Source organism: Dryobates pubescens, chromosome 2, assembly GCF_014839835.1.
Source record: "Dryobates pubescens isolate bDryPub1 chromosome 2, bDryPub1.pri, whole genome shotgun sequence".
Classification (NCBI taxonomy): Eukaryota; Metazoa; Chordata; class Aves; order Piciformes; family Picidae; genus Dryobates; species Dryobates pubescens.
In genome coordinates this window covers 25,282,936-25,304,743 of record NC_071613.1, presented here as the reverse complement: position 1 = coordinate 25,304,743, position 21,808 = coordinate 25,282,936, and the positions used below count along the sequence as shown (strand labels likewise).

Sequence of the window (21,808 nt, the reverse complement as noted above, 5' to 3'; positions counted from 1 at the left end):
TCATGCATGCAAACAAATACTTACTTTGAAATTTCAGAAATTAACTAAGTGAAAACCTGTTTTCATCAGGCAGCTGAGAGGAATAGCCTGCCAAGTGCTGAGTTCCTACCATTTCTCTTGAAGGCAATAGAAGTGATCCAGAAGGGGCATGAATATTTTTAGAACAGGAAAAAACCCTCCATTGCTTCCCCCCCCGCCTCTCATTTTTCAGCAGTGAAACAGATATGTATGTGCTAAAGTTGGCCAAAAACTGTTTTATGTCCAGCTGAGGAGAAAATGTGCACTGGGTTTGCAGTGTGAGAGGTAAGAGTCTGGCAGAGTTGCACAGGGTTAAAGATGACCCTTTGGAGTGAAAGCAGTTGTCCAAACTTAACAACAGCTGTGGTTTAGAGTATTTCTTGTTTAAATAAGTTCGATTTATAAAATACAGCAATTACTTTGGTGTGCACTCAGAATTTAAAAGCAACAATTACACTAATTGAGGCAATCTCAGTAAAAGAACTCTGCCCCCCAAACAGAAACCCACAATCATGGCATAGAATAATCCTCCCAGCCTTCATCAGGAGTGTGAGGAAATCAATAGATGGTTTTGCAGTGTGTTTCAGAGGATATCAAAGCCCCAAGCTGCTTGAGGAGGATGGGGAATTCCTCAAGCAGGGTCTGTCTTCACGTACGTGCAGCAATTGTGCTGTGTTTACAGCATGAGCAGAGTCATCTCTGCAGGGGCTAGTTGGAGGTCTGTAACAAGTGATCAGTACTGGATGCTGTCTTGTTCAACATCTTTATCAGTGACCTGGGTGAAGGGATGGAGGGTCCTCTGAGCAAGTTTGCTGATGACAATCAGAGCTTTAGACTGATACAAGTCATGATAGGTCTGGAAACAGAAATGAAGGATGTGTTGTGTTCTCTAACTTTATTTTGAAGGGATTGAATTAATTTTTTTTCTTTGTGCTAAGGACAAAGTTTGTGGCGTGTGAGCTGGGAAAAAAGAAAAGTGGAAAAGCCTCTGGAGCATACTCATAGAACTATAGAATGTTTTGGATTGGAAGAGACTTTTAAGAGATCATCTAGTCTGAAACCCCTGCCATGGGCAGGGTCAGCTTCCACTAGACCAAAACCTTGCCCAGCTTGACCTAGAACACTTCCAAGGAGGGGGCATCTATAGCTTATCTGAGCAACCTGATCCAGTGCCTCACCACCTTCACAGTGGAAAAGCTTCTTTCCAAGATCTCAGCTGAATCTTCCCTCTTTCATTTTAAAAGCTTTAATTCTCATTCCATCACTATGCTTCCTGATAAGCAGTCCTTCCTCATCTTGCTTGTAGGCCCCCTTCAAGTACTGGAAGACTTCAATAGGGCCTCCCTGGAGCCTTCTTTTCTCCAGGCTGAACAATGCACTTAGCCAATCCTTTCTAACCAGGTAATGTGCACTGTGACATGTGTGATACATATATTTGTTCCAGTAAGTGGCAGCTTTTTACTTGAACGTGTTTTACTTGCAGCACAGAAGGAAGTTCTCCATCCACCATCCACTCATAGTCTCTTCCAGTTATGGGTGTTACACAGAGAGGAGCTTGTCATTGCTACCTTCCTAAAGAACACAGATCTTGAATGTCTCAGTAGGGCCACCTACTTTAAGTGGGAGCAGCCCTTACCCGTTCTGGGGAGCTGAAGCTATTGGCATCCAGAAGAGCTGGCGTGTTACTGCCATGGGCTGCTGTTCTCCTGGTGTCTTCATGTAACGCCAAGAAATACAAAATGCTATTTCTGTCCCTGTATGTAGCAGCTGAAATTGGGTCAGTACATCTTGTTCAAAGGAAAAGAGTTGGCATATGGGTTAGGGGGAAGCTGTAAAAGCCTGTAAGGGGGGACTGAGGCAGGCTTACCATGAATAAAAAAGAAATGCAGGATAAAAGTTCAAGGGGGATTTGCCAGATATTTCCATCCCTTCTGGGTCTAGCATTTTTGTGATTATTGCCTGTTTAATGGGATGCTGTATTTTTGCCTCATCATTAACCTCAGGAAACCTAGGTGGTGGAGCAAAGCACAGAGAAAATGAAAGAGGAACTGGAAAGGAGAAATGCCAAAATTAGGAGAGGCAGAATGCATGAGCACTCCAGCCGTGCTTTGATTTCCACTGCCTCATGCCTCCAATGGGTTTATAAAGTGATTTCCTCTGTGCTCTCCATCGCATGATGGAGGCTTATACTGAGGGTTGGAGACCAGAAAAATCTCTTGATTTTGTTCTGTGTACTGTGGTTTGGAGATGGAGGTCCTGGAGTCTTTGTGCCCATAGAGTGCTGCACCCCAGGACACTCAGACTGAGCTGGTGGCAGGGTGCAAAAGCTGGCACTGCTCAGCTGGAAGTGCTGATGGCTTTGAAGCACCTGGGTCAAGCACTCCTCTGCAAAGCCAGCAGCACACAGCATGCTTTCTGAGAGGCAGCAGCTCTCCACAGCAAAAGGCAAAGTGTGACCACCTCTTCAGAACATAGGAAAGTCTGCTGGGTTTAAGAATGTATTTTCTTTTTGCCTCCTTTTTGTCTTTTTAAGCTGTCTTACTGGGTTTTTTTGGTTCTCATTAGAAATTCTGCCCCTCAAGGAGTGTGAAAGTCTTAAAAAAGCAGTTGACTTGAACAAAGCCAGGGTGAAGGCTGTGCAGGAGGTGTGTGCAATCCTGCACGGGCTGCACAATGGGATGCTTGTAGCTGAGGCTCATATCTTGGGTGACCCCCTACAAGAGGCTTGTAGAGCCTTCCAACATCTTGCCATTAACTGTTTATATTCTAGTATTGCTATTGCAGAAGGGAATAATCCTGCAATTCCTCCTCTAGGAAACAACCCCCTTGACATGACAATTCCTTTTGAATTGTTTTAGTCCAAATCACAACAAAAAAATTTGTGATGTAATTCTAAGCTACATTTTTTGGAGGCAAGAGTAGTCTGCACATGCTTCTGAAGCAAAGCCATCCTCCTTTTTAAATAACTCTTTCCCCTCTCTCATGGCCAGCTTTTGACTTACCCCCAACCTTAACTTTTTCTCAACTCACTGCACGTTTTCCCTGCCAACATTTTGGAGGCAATTGCACACTCCTAGTTAAAAAGATGAGATGTTTTTTCCACTGCTGGGAGCTGGTTGCCTTCTCTAGTAAACCTGATGTCACCTTGGTGCTTTCTGCCTGCTGGGGAGCACTCTTCTTGGGTAAGACACTGTGACATGATTCTTGTATTCCCAAGGTTTACTATCCCCAGGAAGCATTTTGTTCTTGCAAATGTATTTCCATTGAAAATAGGTGATTGCAACAAAGTCCCAAAGGTCTGCTGGACCTCTATGACAAAAAGGGAAAAATTTCCCCAATTTGTGAAATGTGGAGTTGGGTCCTGCTGATATCAGTTAAAGCTTTGCCACAATGTTCAGTGAAGGCAAGGTTTTGACTTTGGTGTGCATCTGCCTTCTGGGTTTCAACTGGCAACAGAAGCATGGGTGAAGATATTTGCTACAGTACTTCAGCTCAACCTGCATCATTGTGTTAAAAAAACACATTTACAGCTGATTGAATCTTGTGGATTTTCCAAGCCAAGTTGTAGAGCAGCAAGTTTAATTGTTCCAAAGTTCAGCTTGAAAAGCAGTGCCTTTGGAAGACATTTTTAGGTTATCTTAATAATCCTGGTCAGAGGGTTGTTTGGAGGGACACCAGAGAATTGCTTTCTAATGGATTATAACTGAACATTCAGTGTTTGGCCAATGCCTGTGTAATTTAGCAGGATGTTCTGTGGTAAGTATTTGTAAAACAACCATAAATAAATCTAAGGATTACTTTATATGTAAAGCTATCAATTTGAATAAGGGTTTGAACCAAAATTTGTCTTACAATTAATCTTTAGGGAGAAGAATCATTTGTAGCTTTTGGTCACTGTCTTTATATTTGCTAAGGAAAAAGAAAAGTTCATTAATGACATCTAAGCAGTTCATCAGTGATTTCATCACTCCTTTTCTTTCCTCTTTCAGTGCATTCGTGGAAGAAAAGCAACCCTAGAAGAGCTACAGACAGTTCACTCAGAAGCCCATACCCTGCTGTACGGCACAAACCCTCTGAACAGACAGAAACTGGACAGCAAGAAACTTCTAGGTAATGTTCCCTGAGGAGAATGTTCCCTTTCTGACCTCTTATCACTCCTGCTACTGTCCTCAGCTGTGATTCTGCCAAACACATAACAGTACCAGTATGAAAGCTGGGACATGGGGCTCCCTCCATCCTCAGCCCTGGTTCCCAAGAGGATTATTCCCACCTGTGTTCAAGATCTGCTTGAGAACAGTGCAAGGTATCTCCTTTCTTCAGGTAGATCCCTAAACTCTAGATAGCTGAAACTTCCTTTCCTTGATGTCTTCAAAACCTAAAAGAAGATTTCTCCGAGGAGGAAAGGTGTATCAGGCATTTTATTTTTTTTATCCTTGGATACTCTTTCCTGCATTTTATAAAGTTATCCATTGCTAGGTAGGAACTGGAACACCATAGCATAGAATAGAGTAGAGTAGAATAGCATAGAATAGCATAGAATAGACCAGGTTGGAAGAGACCTTCAAGATCATCGCGTCCAACCCATCAACCAATCCAACCCACCTAAACAACTAACCCATGGCACCAAGCACCCTATCGAGTCTCCTCCTGAACACCTCCAATGATGGCGACTCCACCACCTCCCCAGGCAGCCCATTCCAATGGGCAATCACTCTTTCTGTATATAACTTCTTCCTAACTTTCAGCCTAAACCTCCCCTGGCACAGCTTGAGACTCATACTAAGGACCTGGATCTGCAGCACCAACCAGCTGCACAGTCATCAACAAATATCTGTCATCTTTGTATGGATAATCTGCAAATGCCTTGCATTTGTTTAATTTGAAGTAAGATTGTTTATCACTTTCACTGGAAAGTGGATCTTCCTGAAAGAGGGCTGCATCTGTCATAAAATACAGACGTTTTCCCCGGGAAAAAAATCTAGGGTGTTACTGTTTAGTTAACCAACACCCCATTGCAATCAAACTGCATTGACTTTAGCATCTTACCTCCGTGGAGACACCATCATCTCCCTTTACTACTGTAAAGGTGATAGGCTGGAGGGGCAGTTTGGCAAGTTCTCACATGGGAATCAGCAGAAAAACAGTTCTGGAACCTAGAAGTTGGGAAAGTTTATTTTGGGATTAGCTTGACTTTGAATGATATAAAAAGAGGATTAACTTGATGGCCTGCATAATATAGTAGTGGCAGCAAAAGAGCTGGAAAGATTTTGCAACATGTTCAGTATGTATATTAGATCCCCAAAGAGGAAAGCTATTAGCCAGTCGTTTCAATACGCAGCTAGTGGTGTATTTATAGCTAACTTACCACCTCTTTAAAATGCAGAGAAATGAAGAGTGGGCACCTCTGGCTGAATGATAGCACAGTTAGCATGTAAAGTTTAAAGAATTTATGATGTCATATCCTTGGTAGTGTGGAACTCTCACCTTGCTTAAAGTGTATCCACCAGTCCAAAGAAACGGCACTTAAATCTTTCTTGGTAGAGCTGAGAATCCAAAGATCACAGAACGAAAAGGGTAGGAAGAGGCCTCTGAAGATCATCTAGTCCAACCTTCCTGCCAGAGCAGGTTTGCCTAGAGCAGAAGGCTCCTAATTTGCAGTTGCACCACTTTCACTCTGACTGATTTCCTCTGTAAGTTCTTGAACCATAGTGCTGAAGGTGCATGAATGTGTGTCCTGACCATGTGCTGTGCTGGGATGTAGACAGTCCTCCAGCACCTGACCTGTTGGTTTCACCAGCCTCAAGTGGACAGTTAGCCCCATGCTTGTGGCCATGGTCATCATCTGCATGCAGGGCCTGAGTGGCCAGTGGGTCACCCTAACACCTCTCTCCTGTCAGAGATACCCTTGCAAGATAGGTTTTTAGGGTGGACTGTCATAACACTGGTGTTTTCTGCTCATTGAGGTGTCAGATTCTCTTGAGATACTTTTCTGCTCCTCCTCTGACTCCATGTAGTCTGTATCAATAGTTCCATCAGATGTATTTGGAGATAAAAACAGTTTATTTGGTTATTACTGGATGTGGGAATACCCAGGTTTCTCTGAATCATTCCTGGTAATTTGTTTAGAGAACCTGAAGGAGAAGGAACTCTTTGCCCTGCCTGTGAGTGCTTCTGTAGTTTTGCTGTATGTTCTCCATGTCTTTCATGGCTCCTTTTAAATCATCTATAGAGATCAAGTTTATTTGTATCATGAAGAAAAAGAATTCTAACACCTGAGGGTATTCCAGTACACAATGTTGCCTATTTGAGTGTAATTTGCAAAGAAGATGAAGTTGTCAAAGAACTGCAGCCATAGGCGGAATGTCAAGTTCCCACGATTTACAGCAGGGAGGGCTTTCCAGTAGTTCTTAGCTGAGCTTAGACCTTGTTTCCTAAGTCCACTTGACACTATATTTAGCCTTGAGCTGCTAGCAGTGGGACTCACTGCCAACTAGCATGCCCAGACAGCAGTGGACTGCCCCTTCCCACTGCCCTGTTGCCCTCTCCTTGAACGTGGAGCAGTGAATGGGCCACATGTCGAACACCAAGCTTGGAGAAGGAACAAAGAGCTTCACCATTCAGTGTGACTATCAGTCATCACACCAGGTAGGAGAAAACAAGTGGTTAGCTTGACAGCCAGGGCTTCGGAGGAACAGCACTGTGAGCCAAAATGATGAGAGGCATGAACCAGGCTGGCACATCAGTGTAGCACCCAGAGAGAATTTCTCCTCTGGGAGCAGGGCAGAAAGGGTGATGCTGGCCCTAACCCCAGTTTCTTTACTTGATGGCTTCCACAGTGCTGGACCTGACAAAGAGTAACAGCCACCAATGGGTTGGGAAAACCTTCCTGAAAAACTTCCATGTGCACAATTGTTTATAGAGGTGAACAGGCCTGTTGGCAGCCTCTTCTTCAGCCATCCTCTCCAGTTGAAAGTTTAAAAAGCTTTTAAATTTACAAAAACAGCTTTGTGGGTTTTTTTTTTAAATATGTTAGAGCATAAATGTATGGCAGGTTTGAAGATTGAGACCAAAGCTTTGTGGGAGGCTCACATATGCAAATGTGAGTTTGTTAGACGTGAGTGTCTTGACATGCGTACGACTCCGGTGGCTGACTCCATGTAAACTCTTTGCCTTTGATATGTCTATGAGGCAGAAAAAGCATGAGAAATCTCAGCCTAAAAAGAAGAGCTTGTGAAACTGGGGCATGAAAACACAGGATGTTTCTTTTTAAGCTTCTGCAAATGATAAGGTGGATGCCCCTTCATCTGGCAGTTCTCTCTTGGAGAGAGCAGTAAGGGGTAAATAGTTCAGCTTTTTCAGAATTGTAAGCAGGCATCATTTGGCTTTGCTGACTGCTTTTACTTTTGCAGTTGTCCTGTAGCTCCTTACTTATGAGTCTGACTCCTCTCTCAAAGAGAGCCCTTTCTTAAATGTGCAGGAGAAGAGATTTGTAACAGAAGCCCACCAATGATGTCAAAGTTGCTTTCCTCAAAGGACCTTGAGCATTGCAAAGATTTGCTTTCCTGTGTTTTATCAAGTGGGTTTGAAGGTGGTGGCTTTCGAGGCAGGTTGCACAACTCTGTCCCTAGATGTGTTGCTAAAGCCCTTAAAAAGTCTGAGGATGAGAAACAGAGATCCATCTTCAGTTCAGCAGGGCAAGGCTTTGGAACCTGTTGAAGAAGTTTAAAGCTAGGCAAATAAGATGGCTTTTAAATTTGTGGAGAGCAATCCTAAATTGTTGCCAAGAAGATAAATATTGAAATAATGGGTGGATTAGCAGTGAAAGATGTGACAGGAGGTCTGAGGCAGGATGATCTAAGAACTTTCATGTGGATCTAATCAAAGAGTAAATCTGGCTGTGCACTCAGATTAATAATACAGATGCATTAACTCCGCTTTCAGTCACAGGGGTAACGTATGTGTCTGCGATGCCTTTGACTTCAGCATGGTCCTCGGTAACATCTGTCTGCTGTCAGGGCTCATTCACGCTCTGCACAGCTCGGACTTAGCATTTAAGGGAATTTATTCTTTCAGTAGAAATATGACCAGAGCTAGAACCTGGTGGAAAAAACCTCAACCCAGTTTATTTCACCATTAGCTTTCATTAACTTTAAGTAGGTCTCAAGCAAATGAATCTCAGGCAATGTACTTCAGATCTTTTACAGTGTCTGCGTGTATATATTTCCTTGTTGTTTGCCTGTGGTGCAGAGACATGTGCAGAAGTCATGCATATGGGGTAGTGATGGATATGAGGCAGCATGTTCTTGTTTCAATATAAACCTGCAGAATTTTGAGTGAAGGGTAATTTGCTCATATGCAAGCCCAGAAAGTGATGTTACAATTCTTAGACATGCAAAATTAGCTCTGCAGATGGTTTTCGCTGTTTTTCTCAAATTCTTAATGTTGGTTTTGCTCTTTCAGTCAAAACATATTTTCTTTGCCACCTTTTTTTTTTTTGTCTTCCTCTTTTATGAAGCTCATGAGCTTCCAAATCTTCTAGTAACCATGTTACTTTTTAACCCTATCTTTATGATTTCTTATCCTCCTTCACTTGAAGGGGGTTAAAATGTTCTTATGAGAAGACATGCTGAGCAGTTGTTGGTAGCATCTCAGTCATTTATAGGCAGCATGACTGCCCAAAATGTGAGAGCGCACACAAACCTTGCATAAAAAGTGATTTCTAGGAGGCTTTTATATTGGAAAGGCTTTTGAACAAGTCCAAGTGTGTGCCTTATGTGTAAGAGTTGGTCATGTGTTTTCTGAAAATTGCAAGAAAACCCTGGTTTGTTACTGTGTTTGCAAAGATTGCAGCATTGCCATAAAATTGGACCAAAATGTGGTGAACTTTGACTTTTTGACTTACAGGGTCCTTTTATTTTCCTACAGGTTCTCTAACATCGATGTTTGTCAGGCTTCCTTGTGGTGGTGTCGGGGTAAGTACTCTCTTTAATGTGTAAATAATGTCCTGTTTGTTCTCCCAGTCCCATTGGTAACAAAAATTGTTGCTTTGCATTCCATCAAGTGGGTAATTGCAACCAGATGTTACCCATAAACAGGGTCTGCCTGGGGTGCAGGGTTAAAGCGACAGCCTCACGTGCCTTTCTTCAAAAGCAGCGTGAAGATTTTTAAGCTGTTTTAGAGAACCAAAGTGTGTGTGACATTCATAGGCATGTTTTGTCTCTGGCTTTTAGGATGAGAAACCTCATTTCCCAGGCAATGATGTTTAATGACTTAGAGATTACTACTTTTGAAAGCAGCCCTTGCATCCCAAAATGCTTTCTACACAGAAATCAAGATGTGCTTTTCATGCCGCTTGTGCTGTGTAGGTGTTTCATCTTCAGTATTTGTACTTCAGAGATGCCTACCTCCTAGTGCAGGTGGAAAACATATTTATAAAATAGCGATATTGAAGGACAATATTTGGCAAGTTGCAGTAGGTAGTAAGTTGCTGCATTACTGTCCTTGAATTAAATGTCTCACAGGTTACACAGCATGAGGGAATTGCAGGCTTCAGCATTTGGTGTATTTCATTTCTCGAGCTCCAGGACAATCATGCATGGATTCTGAAGGAAGTGACTGAAATACTCTTCCATCCATCATGGAAAAGCTGAATGTCAGTTTTTGTCTTTCAAGATTCCCTGTAATAAAATTACTTTTGTGGGGTTTTTTGTTTGTTCCCTTAAGGCTGAAAAAAACCCTACAAACCAAAAAATGAATGCCATTCAAATACCTTGTGTTGAAGGTTTGTGTTGTTGACTTCCTTTGAAGCCTGCAAACTTGGAAATTTTCCTTTCAAGTCAGACTTTCTGCTCTTAAGTTTCTGTGGAGGGTCACAGTACAGAAAAATCTCAGAGAACAGGAAGGGAAAAGAATGAGAAGAGACAATAAAAGGCATTGTGTTTGAAAATTCACAGTGGTAGTTCTTATACATAATTGTAGCTCGTGAGGTTGGATTCAGAGGTCTGGATTCTGTTATGGAAATGAAACAAAATTGTTTTCTTCCTGAGTCTTTGCAAAATCACTGCTTTGAAAATTATCCCGTCAAAAAAAAGAAGAAAAAAAGAGAGGGGGAAAAAAAAATCGGCGTTTATTCATCCCACCACTGCTGAGCACTCGTAGAGATATTTTATTTTGTATTGTAAATATGCTGCAGTCTCCTAATTCATGGCAAATTTTTGGCTAGAGTTTAAAAGGTTTGGATTTACTCTGCCCTGCAGTCAGGCATGCCATTCAAAGTAAAAAAATTATCATTCGCAAATGAAGACTGAATGGTAACAAGTCGAGGCAGTGCCTGAGCCTAGCGCTGGCCCAGGGGTCTTGCATTAAACCCTCAACTCAGGCCGGAAGCGGCACGGTGCTGCTATTATCAATGTGCTCACAATACAGATAACGTTTCCACTTCACTTACTGCTCCGTTCTCTCCACAGACCCTCCCATTATTAAATAAGCCATTTGCTGATTTTTTGTGTGTGCAGTGTTTTAGCAATCCTAACAGAGCGTTTCCATGTTTTCTACAGAAAGCTTTTTAAACTCAATAATTTACTAGCAATCAGCTACGATATTGTCTGTTGGTTGGTTGGTTGTTTCTTGTTTTTTGTTGAGTTGCTAAAGGGTGTTCAGAGAAGGGCAACAAAGCTGGTGAAAAGTCTTGGAGAACGAGTCTTATGAGAAGCAGCTGAGGGAACTAGGATTGTTTAGTCTGGAGAAGAGGAGGCTGAGGGAAGACCTCATTGCTCTCTACAACTACCTGAAAGGAGTGTTGGTCTCTTCTCCCTACTATCTGGTGATAGGACAGGAAATGGCCTCAAATTGTGCCAGGGGAAGTTTAGATTGGATATTAGGAAAATTTTCTTTTCTGCAAGAGTGGCAGGCATTGGAACACATTGCCCAGGGAGGGTGTAGTCACCATCCCTGGAGGTGTTCAAGAAATATGTGGACGTGGTACTTCAGGATATGGTTCAGTGGCCATGGTGGTCTTAGGTTGACAGTTGGACTTGACGATGTTAGAGGCCTTTTCCATCCTTAGCAATTCTATGATTCATTAAAATGGCTTTCTGTTAGTTTGCTTGGTTTTCTTTCTCCAGTTAACTAAAAGATACAGGGCCAACTATTTGTGTACTTCTGCTACTTTTGTGGCTGGTGCAGGAAAACATGATCTTCACTGCTCTGGGGATGTATTTCTAATTACATATACACCCCAGCCATATATTTGTAGGGAAGATGAGGCCACAGCGCAGAATGACTGGCTAGAATGCATGAAGTGCATTGCAGTTACCTTTAGGGTAAGAGAAACACACAATGATCTCACAAAGTCCTTTCAATCCTGTTTTCTACTGTCTTTCAAAGTGTGAGGTTTGTCAGGGAAGCTGGCTTAGCAGCGTGGTATGTTTATTGAAGAAGCAGAAGAAAAACTGTAGTCTCTGTTAGCATGCCAGTTGTGTGAGACAAGTTGCTCTTGATTTGATTTTCCATGGGAAACAGTTGGAAGAAGCCCTACAGTGGGATCTTAGCTGGGGCCACAGGGCATGCCTTTCAGTAGCAGATGAAAACCAAATTATTTTTTGCATCGAAGAGGTTGACAAGACATTTTTGACAGGCATGTAGAGTTGTTTTCTTTCTTTTGGGGGTGCTTTTGGTTTGGTTTGGTTTTTATGAGGAAATTAGAAAACTAAATTTACCAAAATGAGAGCCAAGGGTCAAACATGAGTTATGAAGGATTTCAGTGTGAGAGAAGGTGAAGTGTAAATCTGAGAAGTTTCAGCGTGTGAGTACTGCTGGGTGATAGAGTGTATGTATAATGAAATTATTTCCAATTGTTCTAGTTAAGAGACCTTAAGGAGTGTTTTTCTGATGATGTTTGCAAGGCCATTTTCAGGCTGGAAGTTGGCCATATAGCTTCTTTGAGTGATGGAGATTACTCACGATTGCCAGCTCGGCAGAACATTACTCACTGCTAAGCAGTAATCAGGCTCTGGTTTATCTTTTCCTTACAAGTTGAGAAGGTTGTGGAGAGGTAGCCTTAGTACTTCAAGAAGTTTGTGTGGGCTCCAGTAGCTTCACAATGGTGAATATTTCATCGTGGTAAAGCAGTATCAGGTGATGTGATGGTCAGAGCACCTGCAGGACATCATTTTGGCTACCAGTGGCTTGTAGAGCAATTGTGAAAGAGGAGGGATTAATTTCAGCAGAAGTTTAATTTTCCCTGACTTTGTCACTAAATGGTAAGTGCAGTCTAGGGGCTGCTTCATTGATCTTTGCATTCAGCTCACCACAGCACTAGACAGCTTTTGAGCCGGCTGATTGCTTTGTAAAGATCTGCTTGGAGATCTTAGTACTGGTCTGCCAAATGCCTTCCAGGGGCAAACATGAAGCCATACAGAAAGAAGGAAAGGAAAAAAGTTTTTTAAAATAGCAGAATAAGGTGGGACTGGTCCTCTTCTGGATTTGATACTGGCTACAAGATAGGAAATAGTGGTCAGAATGACAGTCCCCAAGGAATCTCTGTATTTGCTGAAGGGTTGCAATGCAGGGGGTAGGTCATAAGCAAGTGTCCTTTGCTGATTCTACTACATTTATTTGAGCTTCTCAAAGCAAAAGCTGCCTGCAAAGAAATACAGATAGTATCATGATAGCAAAAAACTAAATAGTGGCATAGCACATTAAATTTAGTGTTGGATGCAAAATATTGCTTGTGGGCTGGAGGGGGACTGGCCTGGAGCAGGTGAAAGCTGAATGATTGTTGTTTCTTATAATTCAGGAGTTGAGGGTGTCACATGAAATTAGGGGCTGGAAAGCTTGGAACCAAGTCTTTCTTCTGCAAGCAATTAAACAAGGCAGTTCTCTTCCACAGGGAATATTATGTAGATTAAAAGAATAGATGAATCTGAAAGGCAATGTAAAGCAGTTTATGGGGGAGAAGCCCAAGAAGAGCTGTTATGTGCTAGTATGAAGGATCAAGTCAGGAGCTTGGACAACCATGAGTTTTTCGTACCAGCAAGCAAAACAAAGGAAATTCAAGAGTGTGGAGGAGGCGGAGGAAAACGTTCAGAGCAGCTAACTTCATCACATAACACCCTTTAGCCTCTCTCTTTAAAAACTAAGTCACAGTGTCTTGAAATCCTTGAGGAAAAGGATAATTTTATTTCTCAGTGCTTGGAAAGTCTTGTTGATTCCCCCTCACCACCCCCAGTTCATTGGTTTGTTTTATGCAAGGAAGCCTTCACATTGCCCTAGCTGACGCTAACAAAACCTCCTCGCATCTGCAGACATCTGATTGTAGCAGCAAAGGAAAAAGGCACAGAAGCACTTCTATCAACAGATGTGAGCTTAGATTTAAACACCAGTAATTTATTCCTGCTGATCTTTAGCAGCATCTGCAAGTGCAGTATTTTTACTTGGGATGTTACCTTCACCTCTCTGCAGCACATACTCCTGTCTTAGTGTATGACTTACACACACCAGAGCATTACCTAGTCCAGTATAATTAGAAGGAGATTTTTGGAGAAAAGAGTTTGAACTTTGAAAATCTACAAAATAGTTCCAGCATACTTAACATCCAAATTCTTCAAAACACTCCAAGGCTTGATCTTAACAACAGTTAATACCTTTGTTTTCTTTCGTGTGTAGTATTTTCTTTTTCTCTGCATGTTCTAAAAATATCTCAAGATCTAGGGCTTTCAAAAATGTTTTTTAATGATTTTGATGTCTTCCAGAATATGTTATTCTATTTTTGGTTGGAAGGTCTTGATTAGAGTGTATAAAAATCTGTACCTGTGCAAGCAAAGTACATTATTGCAGAGCAGAGACAAGGAAAGGGGCTTCTTTGGAATCTAAATGAGAGGAAGCTAATTAGCAAGTTTTAGAAGAACAAAATGTGAGTAGAGTTATTTAATCAGTGCTTTAGAGCAGTAGGAGACACAGTTAGACTACTTGCTGGCAGTGCAGACAGTGTGCGCTGCTGTCACCTAAGTGTTGTGATAAGCCGCAAGGAGGGAAGAGCAGAATTCCTTTGCTCTTCTGGAGCTGCAGTACAGCTTGTCCCTGTGCTTAATTTCTTACCTGCATAGCTCTTCCACTACTGAAAAGATTAGAATAATGAAACCTTTTAGAATACAACTCATTTTGTTTTGAAGTAGCTGCACATTATTGTATAGCAGAACATACAGTGAGTGTACAAACCTCATCATACACATTAATAAAGGCTTCAAGTTCATAAGGAAGTGTAAACTCTTCTGGATGTCACCTTGAAACATCTTAGACATTCCACATAGAAAGGAGCCTGCACCAAGCTGTTCACCCTTCCTTTTTTGCATTTCCCCATCATTTTTTAATAATGGTACATGCTGCAAAGGTTAAGAGCCTGGGGTAGGTCCCCAGAGTTGAATTCTCTCTCCACCTCTAAAGGAGCCTTCTCCTATGGGCTGTCCTAGCAGAAATTGCAGCTTCTTGGTTAGAGAGAGCAAGGCATTAATATTAGTCTAAAGAAGACAAGCGTCCTGACCAGGGCAGCCACTCCTCATCCAGCAGCAGCACATGTGGAAGACTCAGTATCTCTGATGCGGCTGTATCCCCCAGCTCTGGAGAAAAAAGAGAAATATATGCAGTTGGATCAACAAAAGGCAAAAATATGCTTCCTCTCTCTGTAAAGTTCTTCCAGATGGTAAGGCTTCATGTGTTGTCCCAGCAACAACTCCTGTGATGGCAGCTGCATCAAAGAGGTCATAGGCAGGGAAAGCCAAATAGTGTCTCCCCAGCAATGAACTTCAGAATTCAGGAATGATGGAGGGGTCAACAGCAGCCTATGTACCAAACAGCAGCAGCTTCAGAGCTGGAGAACAGGCCAGCTCAGGGACACATTAGTAACATTTTCCACCGTGGCAGTCTCCCCTTCCCTGCTGCAGAGCACTGATGACTTCAGTGGGACTGTTCAAACTCTTACAGTCACACAGATGAAGTGCTGCCTTGGAGTAGGGCCCATTGGTCTCTAGGCATCTGTTCCAGTGAAGATGACTGGGTGTCAATTCCTTATCTTGGAGATGTTTGCATGCATGGGGCAGTGGAGAGCTTGCTTGTGACTCCTCCTACTGGAGACCTGAGTGTGAGGACATGGCAAGAGTCTTTGAAATTATCTTCTAAGTCACATGTGGAATATTTTTTCTAAGTACGTCATTCCTGTCGGCAGAAATACACACTCTTTAAAAGCACTCTGCCTTGCCCTCCTTGTTCTTCCTGAAATGCTGCCAACATGAGCTTAGTTTTTTGCAGGCATCAAAGGACCTCCTCAGGCAGCAATGACTTCTGCATTCTTTCTGGGGAAGGCTGACACAGATGTTTGTGGAGATTCAAGGGTCTTTTGGTCCCTTAGATAAAGCTTTGCTTGGGACATGTGAATTTTGGGGGTTTGGTATTGCCCTTCCTCTCACGTATATGGTGAAGGAAGGTGGCCCTCTGCAATTCTGCTTCTGTGGAAGGGGCCTGGTACTTGCTGTGGCCAGGTTAAGAGGGAAGATCTTAGCTACAGGTGTCCTGCAGAATTTTTCTGTCAAGACTGAGAAACATGGGTTAGATATGTTCAAAGATTGGTTAGATGTGCTTACATAAGGCTTAGATATGCTCAGCCCAGACTGCACAATGTAGTTGTAGCTCATTTGAGCAATGAGACTAAGGGCACTGAGGTACCTGGTCAGATCATAGAAAAAGACAAGTAGATGTTCTCTGTTGTATAAAGCATGAGTGTCTCCCACTCACACACATTGCAGTAAGAGGATCTGAGGGTGAAGCCTGCTGAATGCCCCAAGGGAAAGTAACGGTGTCATCCTGACTGCAAAACAGCTTGACTATCCTATAAAGGTTTTAGGGGACTGCTGATGAGGAGCCCAAAGATGGATGTTTGCAGAGCACTAATTGGTGAGAAGCAGCAGCTAGGTCTTTTTCCTGCCTTGCTAAGGGCTTTTGGAGGGACATGATGAGATCAGTCCCATCCATCTCCTGCACATGTCCAGTACTGACCCAGGACTCCTGGAGGTGTTATGCATGACTGACTCCGTTGTACTTCTATCTCCATGTTACTGCCCAAAGTCATGGGAGTTCAGGGGAGCCCTCATACCACAAATAGTCACTGTGGGGCTTCTCCACCAATGCAGTGGCTTTCCCCAACGTCTGTGGCTGTGCATATATTGGCAGCATTACCACATGGTCATGCTTTTTTGGTATTCTTCAAATGCTTTCTTGGCATGCTGTGACTTCAACAGCATTCTCACGGTAGGTAATACCAGAACCTGTCCCTGATAACAGGCCTGGGACAATTTCCACTGGCTTTAGCACCACCATGAAGGAAGTAGATCAGTCTCTTTTGTGGTGAATTCCATCTCCCTGCAGCTCAGTGAACAGACTGAGGATGCCAGGCAAAACAAATAATCTCCTCTTTTCCTTCTCCTTTGCCATTGTTTACATAATTATGCTCAACACAGAGTAATATGTGAAAAATAGCTGGTGATCCTTCATATGGAGAAACGTTGCATTTGTCATGCCATGTTCTTGGGCAGCCAAGCTGGCCTGACATGGGACAGTCCCAGCAGTGCAGCATTTGCAAAAGCTACGACTGGCAAGAATCAAACAAGCTTGGCTTTCATCGCAGTGTGCAAGATGGCTGGGGGTGCAGCAGAGGAGATCCAGAACTTCATCCTCAAAACGGCCCCTGCGGGAGCCATCCCTCCCCTGCAGCTCTCTGCAGACTCGTGGCTGAATGGCAGTAAAAAAGAGAATAGGCATTTCATCACATCTGCAAACTGATCTTGTCTTCCAATGGTTATTGGGATGAATGTGGTAAAAGCCAAAGCTTCCCTTTTTTTGTTTAATTAGGATGTGATCTCGTATAATAATGATATGGAGATGTCTGCAGAGTGCCTTGTCTTGCCTTTGGCCTAGTTGCATGTTTTTAGGGGGAGAACACAGAGTATGGTGCTTCTGTCAGATATTTAGCATTGAAACGAATGGCTGCTCAGCTGCTAAATGGTGAAGGACTCTGATGAGACAGAGTTAACCTTATGGTTCCCTTGAGAAGCTGCAGTCAGTGTAACCTTACCCTGGCAGTCCTGGGAAGGTGTCTTTTTAAATGCTCATATCCTGGTTTATTTAACAGAATCATCAAATGATTTTGTAAACCTTTTTATTGCATCTGTGGTTGTTTTCCTCCAGGGATTTAAGAGAAACACCGATAGCCTGGTGTTGGTAGGAGTATTGGTAGGAGACACCTGGAAATTTACAGTGCTCGATGTTGAACTTGCTCCTCTGTTACAGCACTAACCTTACAGCGTTGCATCGCTGTTGCAAACCGTTGTCTCTTGAATGTCGTTGGGTTGGATGGACGCTCGGTAGTTGGATGGGCGCATCAGAGAGGTCCCAGCCTTTGTACTGCTAAGGTTGATTCTGCATTCGAATGCCTTTTAAATGGATGTGTTTAAATGTAATGCATAAATATGCATTTAATACATATGGCTAATTTCTTTGTAACATGTGGGTCTCCATTTCCTGGCTACCTTCATTGCTCATCAGTGTGGTTCCTGTGTGTCTCCATTAGGTTGACAGTGACACAATTTGGAATGAAGTTCACTCCTCTGGTGCCGCTCGCCTGGCCGTAGGCTGTGTCATTGAGCTCGTTTTCAAAGTAGCCACAGGAGAACTGAAGGTTGGTATGAAAATAACACTTGGCTTTGATATAGACTCTGTGCAGGACTCAGCTCAGGGCTGTGTTGTGCAGGAGGTCCAGTTAGCTTTATTTTAATGGCACCATCTGGCTTTAGTCATAAAAATCTTTGAGGATATCAGCAAGTGAACAGCAGACTCCTGGTGAATGTTGTTATGTGCTGATTAAAAGGAAGAAAGAAACCAGAGCAGCAAATGAAATCACTGTTCCAGTGTTATCTGAGGGTCTTGCTGTTGTCTTCAGCTCAACCAGCTCGCTGGGTGCTTCAGTGACCTCACACAGAATTACTGTTTTTCCCTGAATGGAAGGAAATGCTGTTTCAACCAATTTCCATAAAATTCATGTGAACATTTTTCTCCCCTCCCAAAATGAGGGAAAGCATCAGCCACTGCTGCAGTCTTGTGAGAAAACCACCCAGCCACAGCTCCACAGCAGAATTTGCGCACTTCTGGCTGCAACCTCCATATCCATCTTTGTGCAATAAACTTTGCTTTCTGGTTGACTTCATTCTCTTACTTTTCTGTGTGTAGAACGGATTTGCTGTTGTTCGGCCTCCAGGTCACCATGCAGAAGAGAGCACACCCATGTAAGTATGCATATGTGCTTTATCAGCTTGCTTCAGTGTCTGTTGTGTGATCTACAGATGGAAGTTAAAGAGGTGGTTTCTTAGGTTGTTACTACAGCATTTATTGCTTGCTGATATGCAAGACAGGTATTAAAAGGTACTCAGACTCCCAGTAGTTTTGTGGAAGAGGACAAGGTCCTGCTGAGTGGTTTCAGGTGGGTGGTTTTTAGCAAGAATCAGCATTACAGTCATGCTCTGGAAAATCTTTCATGCTTTTAGTTGCTTTAATCTTGTGCATTGTTTTAAATTAAATGTTGATGGTTTGTCCAATATGAGGAAAGCAGGGATATGCAACCAATAGTAGTAATAGCAAGCATAACTGTGTCCTGGGGTCACAAGACTGCATTAGGAGAGTCTCAGTGTGGGAAGACTGTGCAAAGGAAAGGCTGAAGTTGAGCATCTTGCATGTGTTTAGTACAGCAGGGGTTTTGCCTTCAAACTGTTTTCAGATCAGAGTTCCATGCATAAATCACATTGGCTTTGCACATCTGGCTTAGGAGGTGCTGATGTTTCATGTCTTAGGTGTTTCAGCACCCATTGGTGAGAGATGAGTGCTTGCTGTTGAGTTCCCCTTGACCTTGTTTTCTGAGACCTCTCTGAGCATGTCCACACTCTTCTGGTCCATGCTCCAGCCTTGGGTCACACAGAATCACAGAGTGGTGGAGGTTGTAAGGGACTTCCAGAGATGAGCTAGTTCGACCTCCTAGACCAGGATCATATCCAGTGGGGTTTTAAGTGTTTCCAGAGAAGGAGACTCCACAACCTCTTAGGGTAGCCTGTTCCAGTGCTCTGTCACCCTCACAGTAAATAACTTTTTCCTTAAGTATGTCCTGTAATTCTTCTGTTCCCCTTTGCCATGTCACATGCACCACTGGAAGTCCCATGGGCACCAAGCAGCATCTCATTGCAGTGAGTTTGGGCAAGTGTGAAACATTCTGTTTCCAGAGGGATCGCAGGACACCTGCTTGGGTGTTTTGTGTCTCAGATGGAGCACACATGCATCTTCCAGAAAGGAAATAAGAATGGGAGCAGAAGACATTTCTTCCTACTGTGTTATATCTAGATGATAGATGCATTGGGACCAAGGAAGCATATAATCAACACTTCTTTTCCTCTTCTCTCCCCTTTCTAATCACCTCCAGGGGTTTCTGCTATTTTAACTCTGTCGCAATTGCAGCCAAGCTGCTCCAGCAAAGGCTGAATGTTAGCAAAATCCTTATAGTGGACTGGGTGAGTAAATGCCACTTCTTACCCTTTGGGACATTGGGGAAATTTTTCTGGGTTTTTTTTGCAGGGGCAACCCTGTCTTTATAAATCAGTGGAATTACTAAGAAGCTACTTTCTGAAGCAAACCCATAATGCTACTCAAAGTTGAGTAGCTGCAAACCCTGATGGGTCTTGGTTATTTTTTCCTGAAGGTTTTCACCTTAACTATTAAGATCCATCCCAACATTTCTTTTCAGGATGTGGGGACTGGTTACTGAGAGGGGCAGGCTGTCTGAAACAGCTTGACCGTTACTCTGGATGGTCTCAGTGTCCTGCCTGTGTTCCAGCACAGCCTCTGGGCAAGTGGTCAGGGAGTCAAAAGAGATCTCTAAATTGGAACACAGTAGTGAAATTCTCTGCAAGTAGTGCAACAGAGTTGAGAAGGAGCCTGTTTGGGGTTTTACTGTGACAATGTATAAATTTAGAAATGTGGCTGATGGATGTGTTACTGTTTTTATGTGGCTGTGAAGGTATTTGAGATGCTGGGTATCAGCCAAGAGTTTTGATTATATTGACAGAAATCACCCATGGGCTAGACCCACAAGTTAAAATAGATGTATTTGTCTTTTTCACCTACTGGATGGGACATTCTTTTCTTCACTTCCTACCAACTATTTTTCATGTTCAGAAAGGGGTGTTTTGAATGCCTGTCCTGTTACAGCAAGTAGCAATGGAAGAGGGAGTCTGGGTAATGGGTGCGAGTTTTTTCATCTTGTTGAGTCTGACACAACTTTGCTGGGCACTTAATCAGCAGTCACCCCACAGACCAATTAATGATGCAAAGCTGGGGTAATTAATATAATCTCGCTGTCCCTCAAGACAGGGCATGAAGCCTGTCCTCAGTTTCGATATTTGCTTGTGTTTACCCCCATTTACCCCATGCGTTAAACAAGGAACATGCCCTGAAGGCAACTGTGCAAAGCAGGTTACTCTTGTTGACAATAAACACTTCAGCTCAGTCAGAGAAGTGCAGAAAATGAGGCACAACAGCAAACCCCCCAACCCCCAAACCCCAAGTTGATGGCTTTAATCAGCATTTTTTACTAAGGTACTAACCTTCCTCATATAATGCAATCTCTGTCCCAAAGGATGTTCACCATGGGAATGGTACTCAGCAAGCTTTCTACAATGATCCCAATGTTCTTTATATTTCACTACATCGCTATGATGATGGGAACTTCTTTCCAGGCAGTGGTGCTCCCGACGAGGTAAGAGCATGGATCAGCATAGCATCCATATATGTCTGACGGAACCTGCTCAGCGCTGTGATTCAGATGCCCCCCAAAATCTCAGGGTGCCTCTCAGGGAACCTCCTACCACTGCACCCATGCTCACGCTTATTAGTGCCCCTTTGGGAGATCATCACTCAGGTTTGTGCTTTTGGTGCCTTCTTGTCCAAGTCCTAACAGCTGTGGGCATTGTGTCCTGCCTTGTGAGCTGGCAGGAAAGCACATGCCTTGGCTAACAAGCGGAAAATGAGTCAATGCAATTAAGCTCTTCAGCCCTTATGGGACCACCTATTCCAGAGGAGCCCATTGCCAGCAGTCCCAGCACTCCACGTACTTCTCAGGATTTCCTTCTCATGGGCACAAGTTGTTTCTTAGATGCAGGAGTAGGTTGTCCATGGCTGTGCCACTAGTGCTCAGGTTTCCTGGCACAGCCTTGGAGCCCATCCATCTCCTTTTCTTCTGGTCCTGCCAAAGCATCACTCGCCACCACTGCTGTGTTCACACTGCACAGTCCCAACAGTAGGATCTGAGCAGTGGCTGCTGGTGCTGCTGGACCAAATCCACTGGTTCCAGATAGTCTCAGAGCCTGCAGCACAAAGACTGGGCCAGTGAAGTTGGATATCTTTCTTGCTGAGCTCTATATGCTCCTATGTCCATTGCATCCTTCCTTTTCCCCTAGGTTGGCAGGAAATACAGTTCTTCCAGGTGATTTATCAAAGGGAAATTATATGAAGTACTTAGTTTTGTGTACTCTGAGGCAGTCTGGGTTACAGCTGAAAGCTCAAGTTCTTCCTCTGCCAGCTTTACATTTTCCCATTCAGCAAACATCCATGTTTCCATTTCCATTTCTAAAGAACCTTAAATGTAATGTGATACTGGCTCATTACCCAGTTTGTGCACTACTGTTGCAGTGACAGAGCAGCAGCC

The 21,808-nt window shown here is 43.2% G+C and overlaps 1 protein-coding gene across 1 annotated transcript in view; it reads left to right on the top strand.

The window, feature by feature from the left end:
* The window catches only part of HDAC4 (histone deacetylase 4), a 264,688-nt gene that overhangs the window by 220,388 nt on the left and 22,492 nt on the right, over positions 1-21,808 (top strand). Inside the window, exons 16-21 of the mRNA XM_054172206.1 lie at positions 4,008-4,128; positions 8,944-8,990; positions 17,636-17,743; positions 18,292-18,347; positions 19,529-19,616; positions 20,741-20,860. Coding sequence (XP_054028181.1) covers positions 4,008-4,128; positions 8,944-8,990; positions 17,636-17,743; positions 18,292-18,347; positions 19,529-19,616; positions 20,741-20,860 — 540 coding nt within the window. The remainder of the gene's footprint in view (positions 1-4,007; positions 4,129-8,943; positions 8,991-17,635; positions 17,744-18,291; positions 18,348-19,528; positions 19,617-20,740; positions 20,861-21,808) is intronic.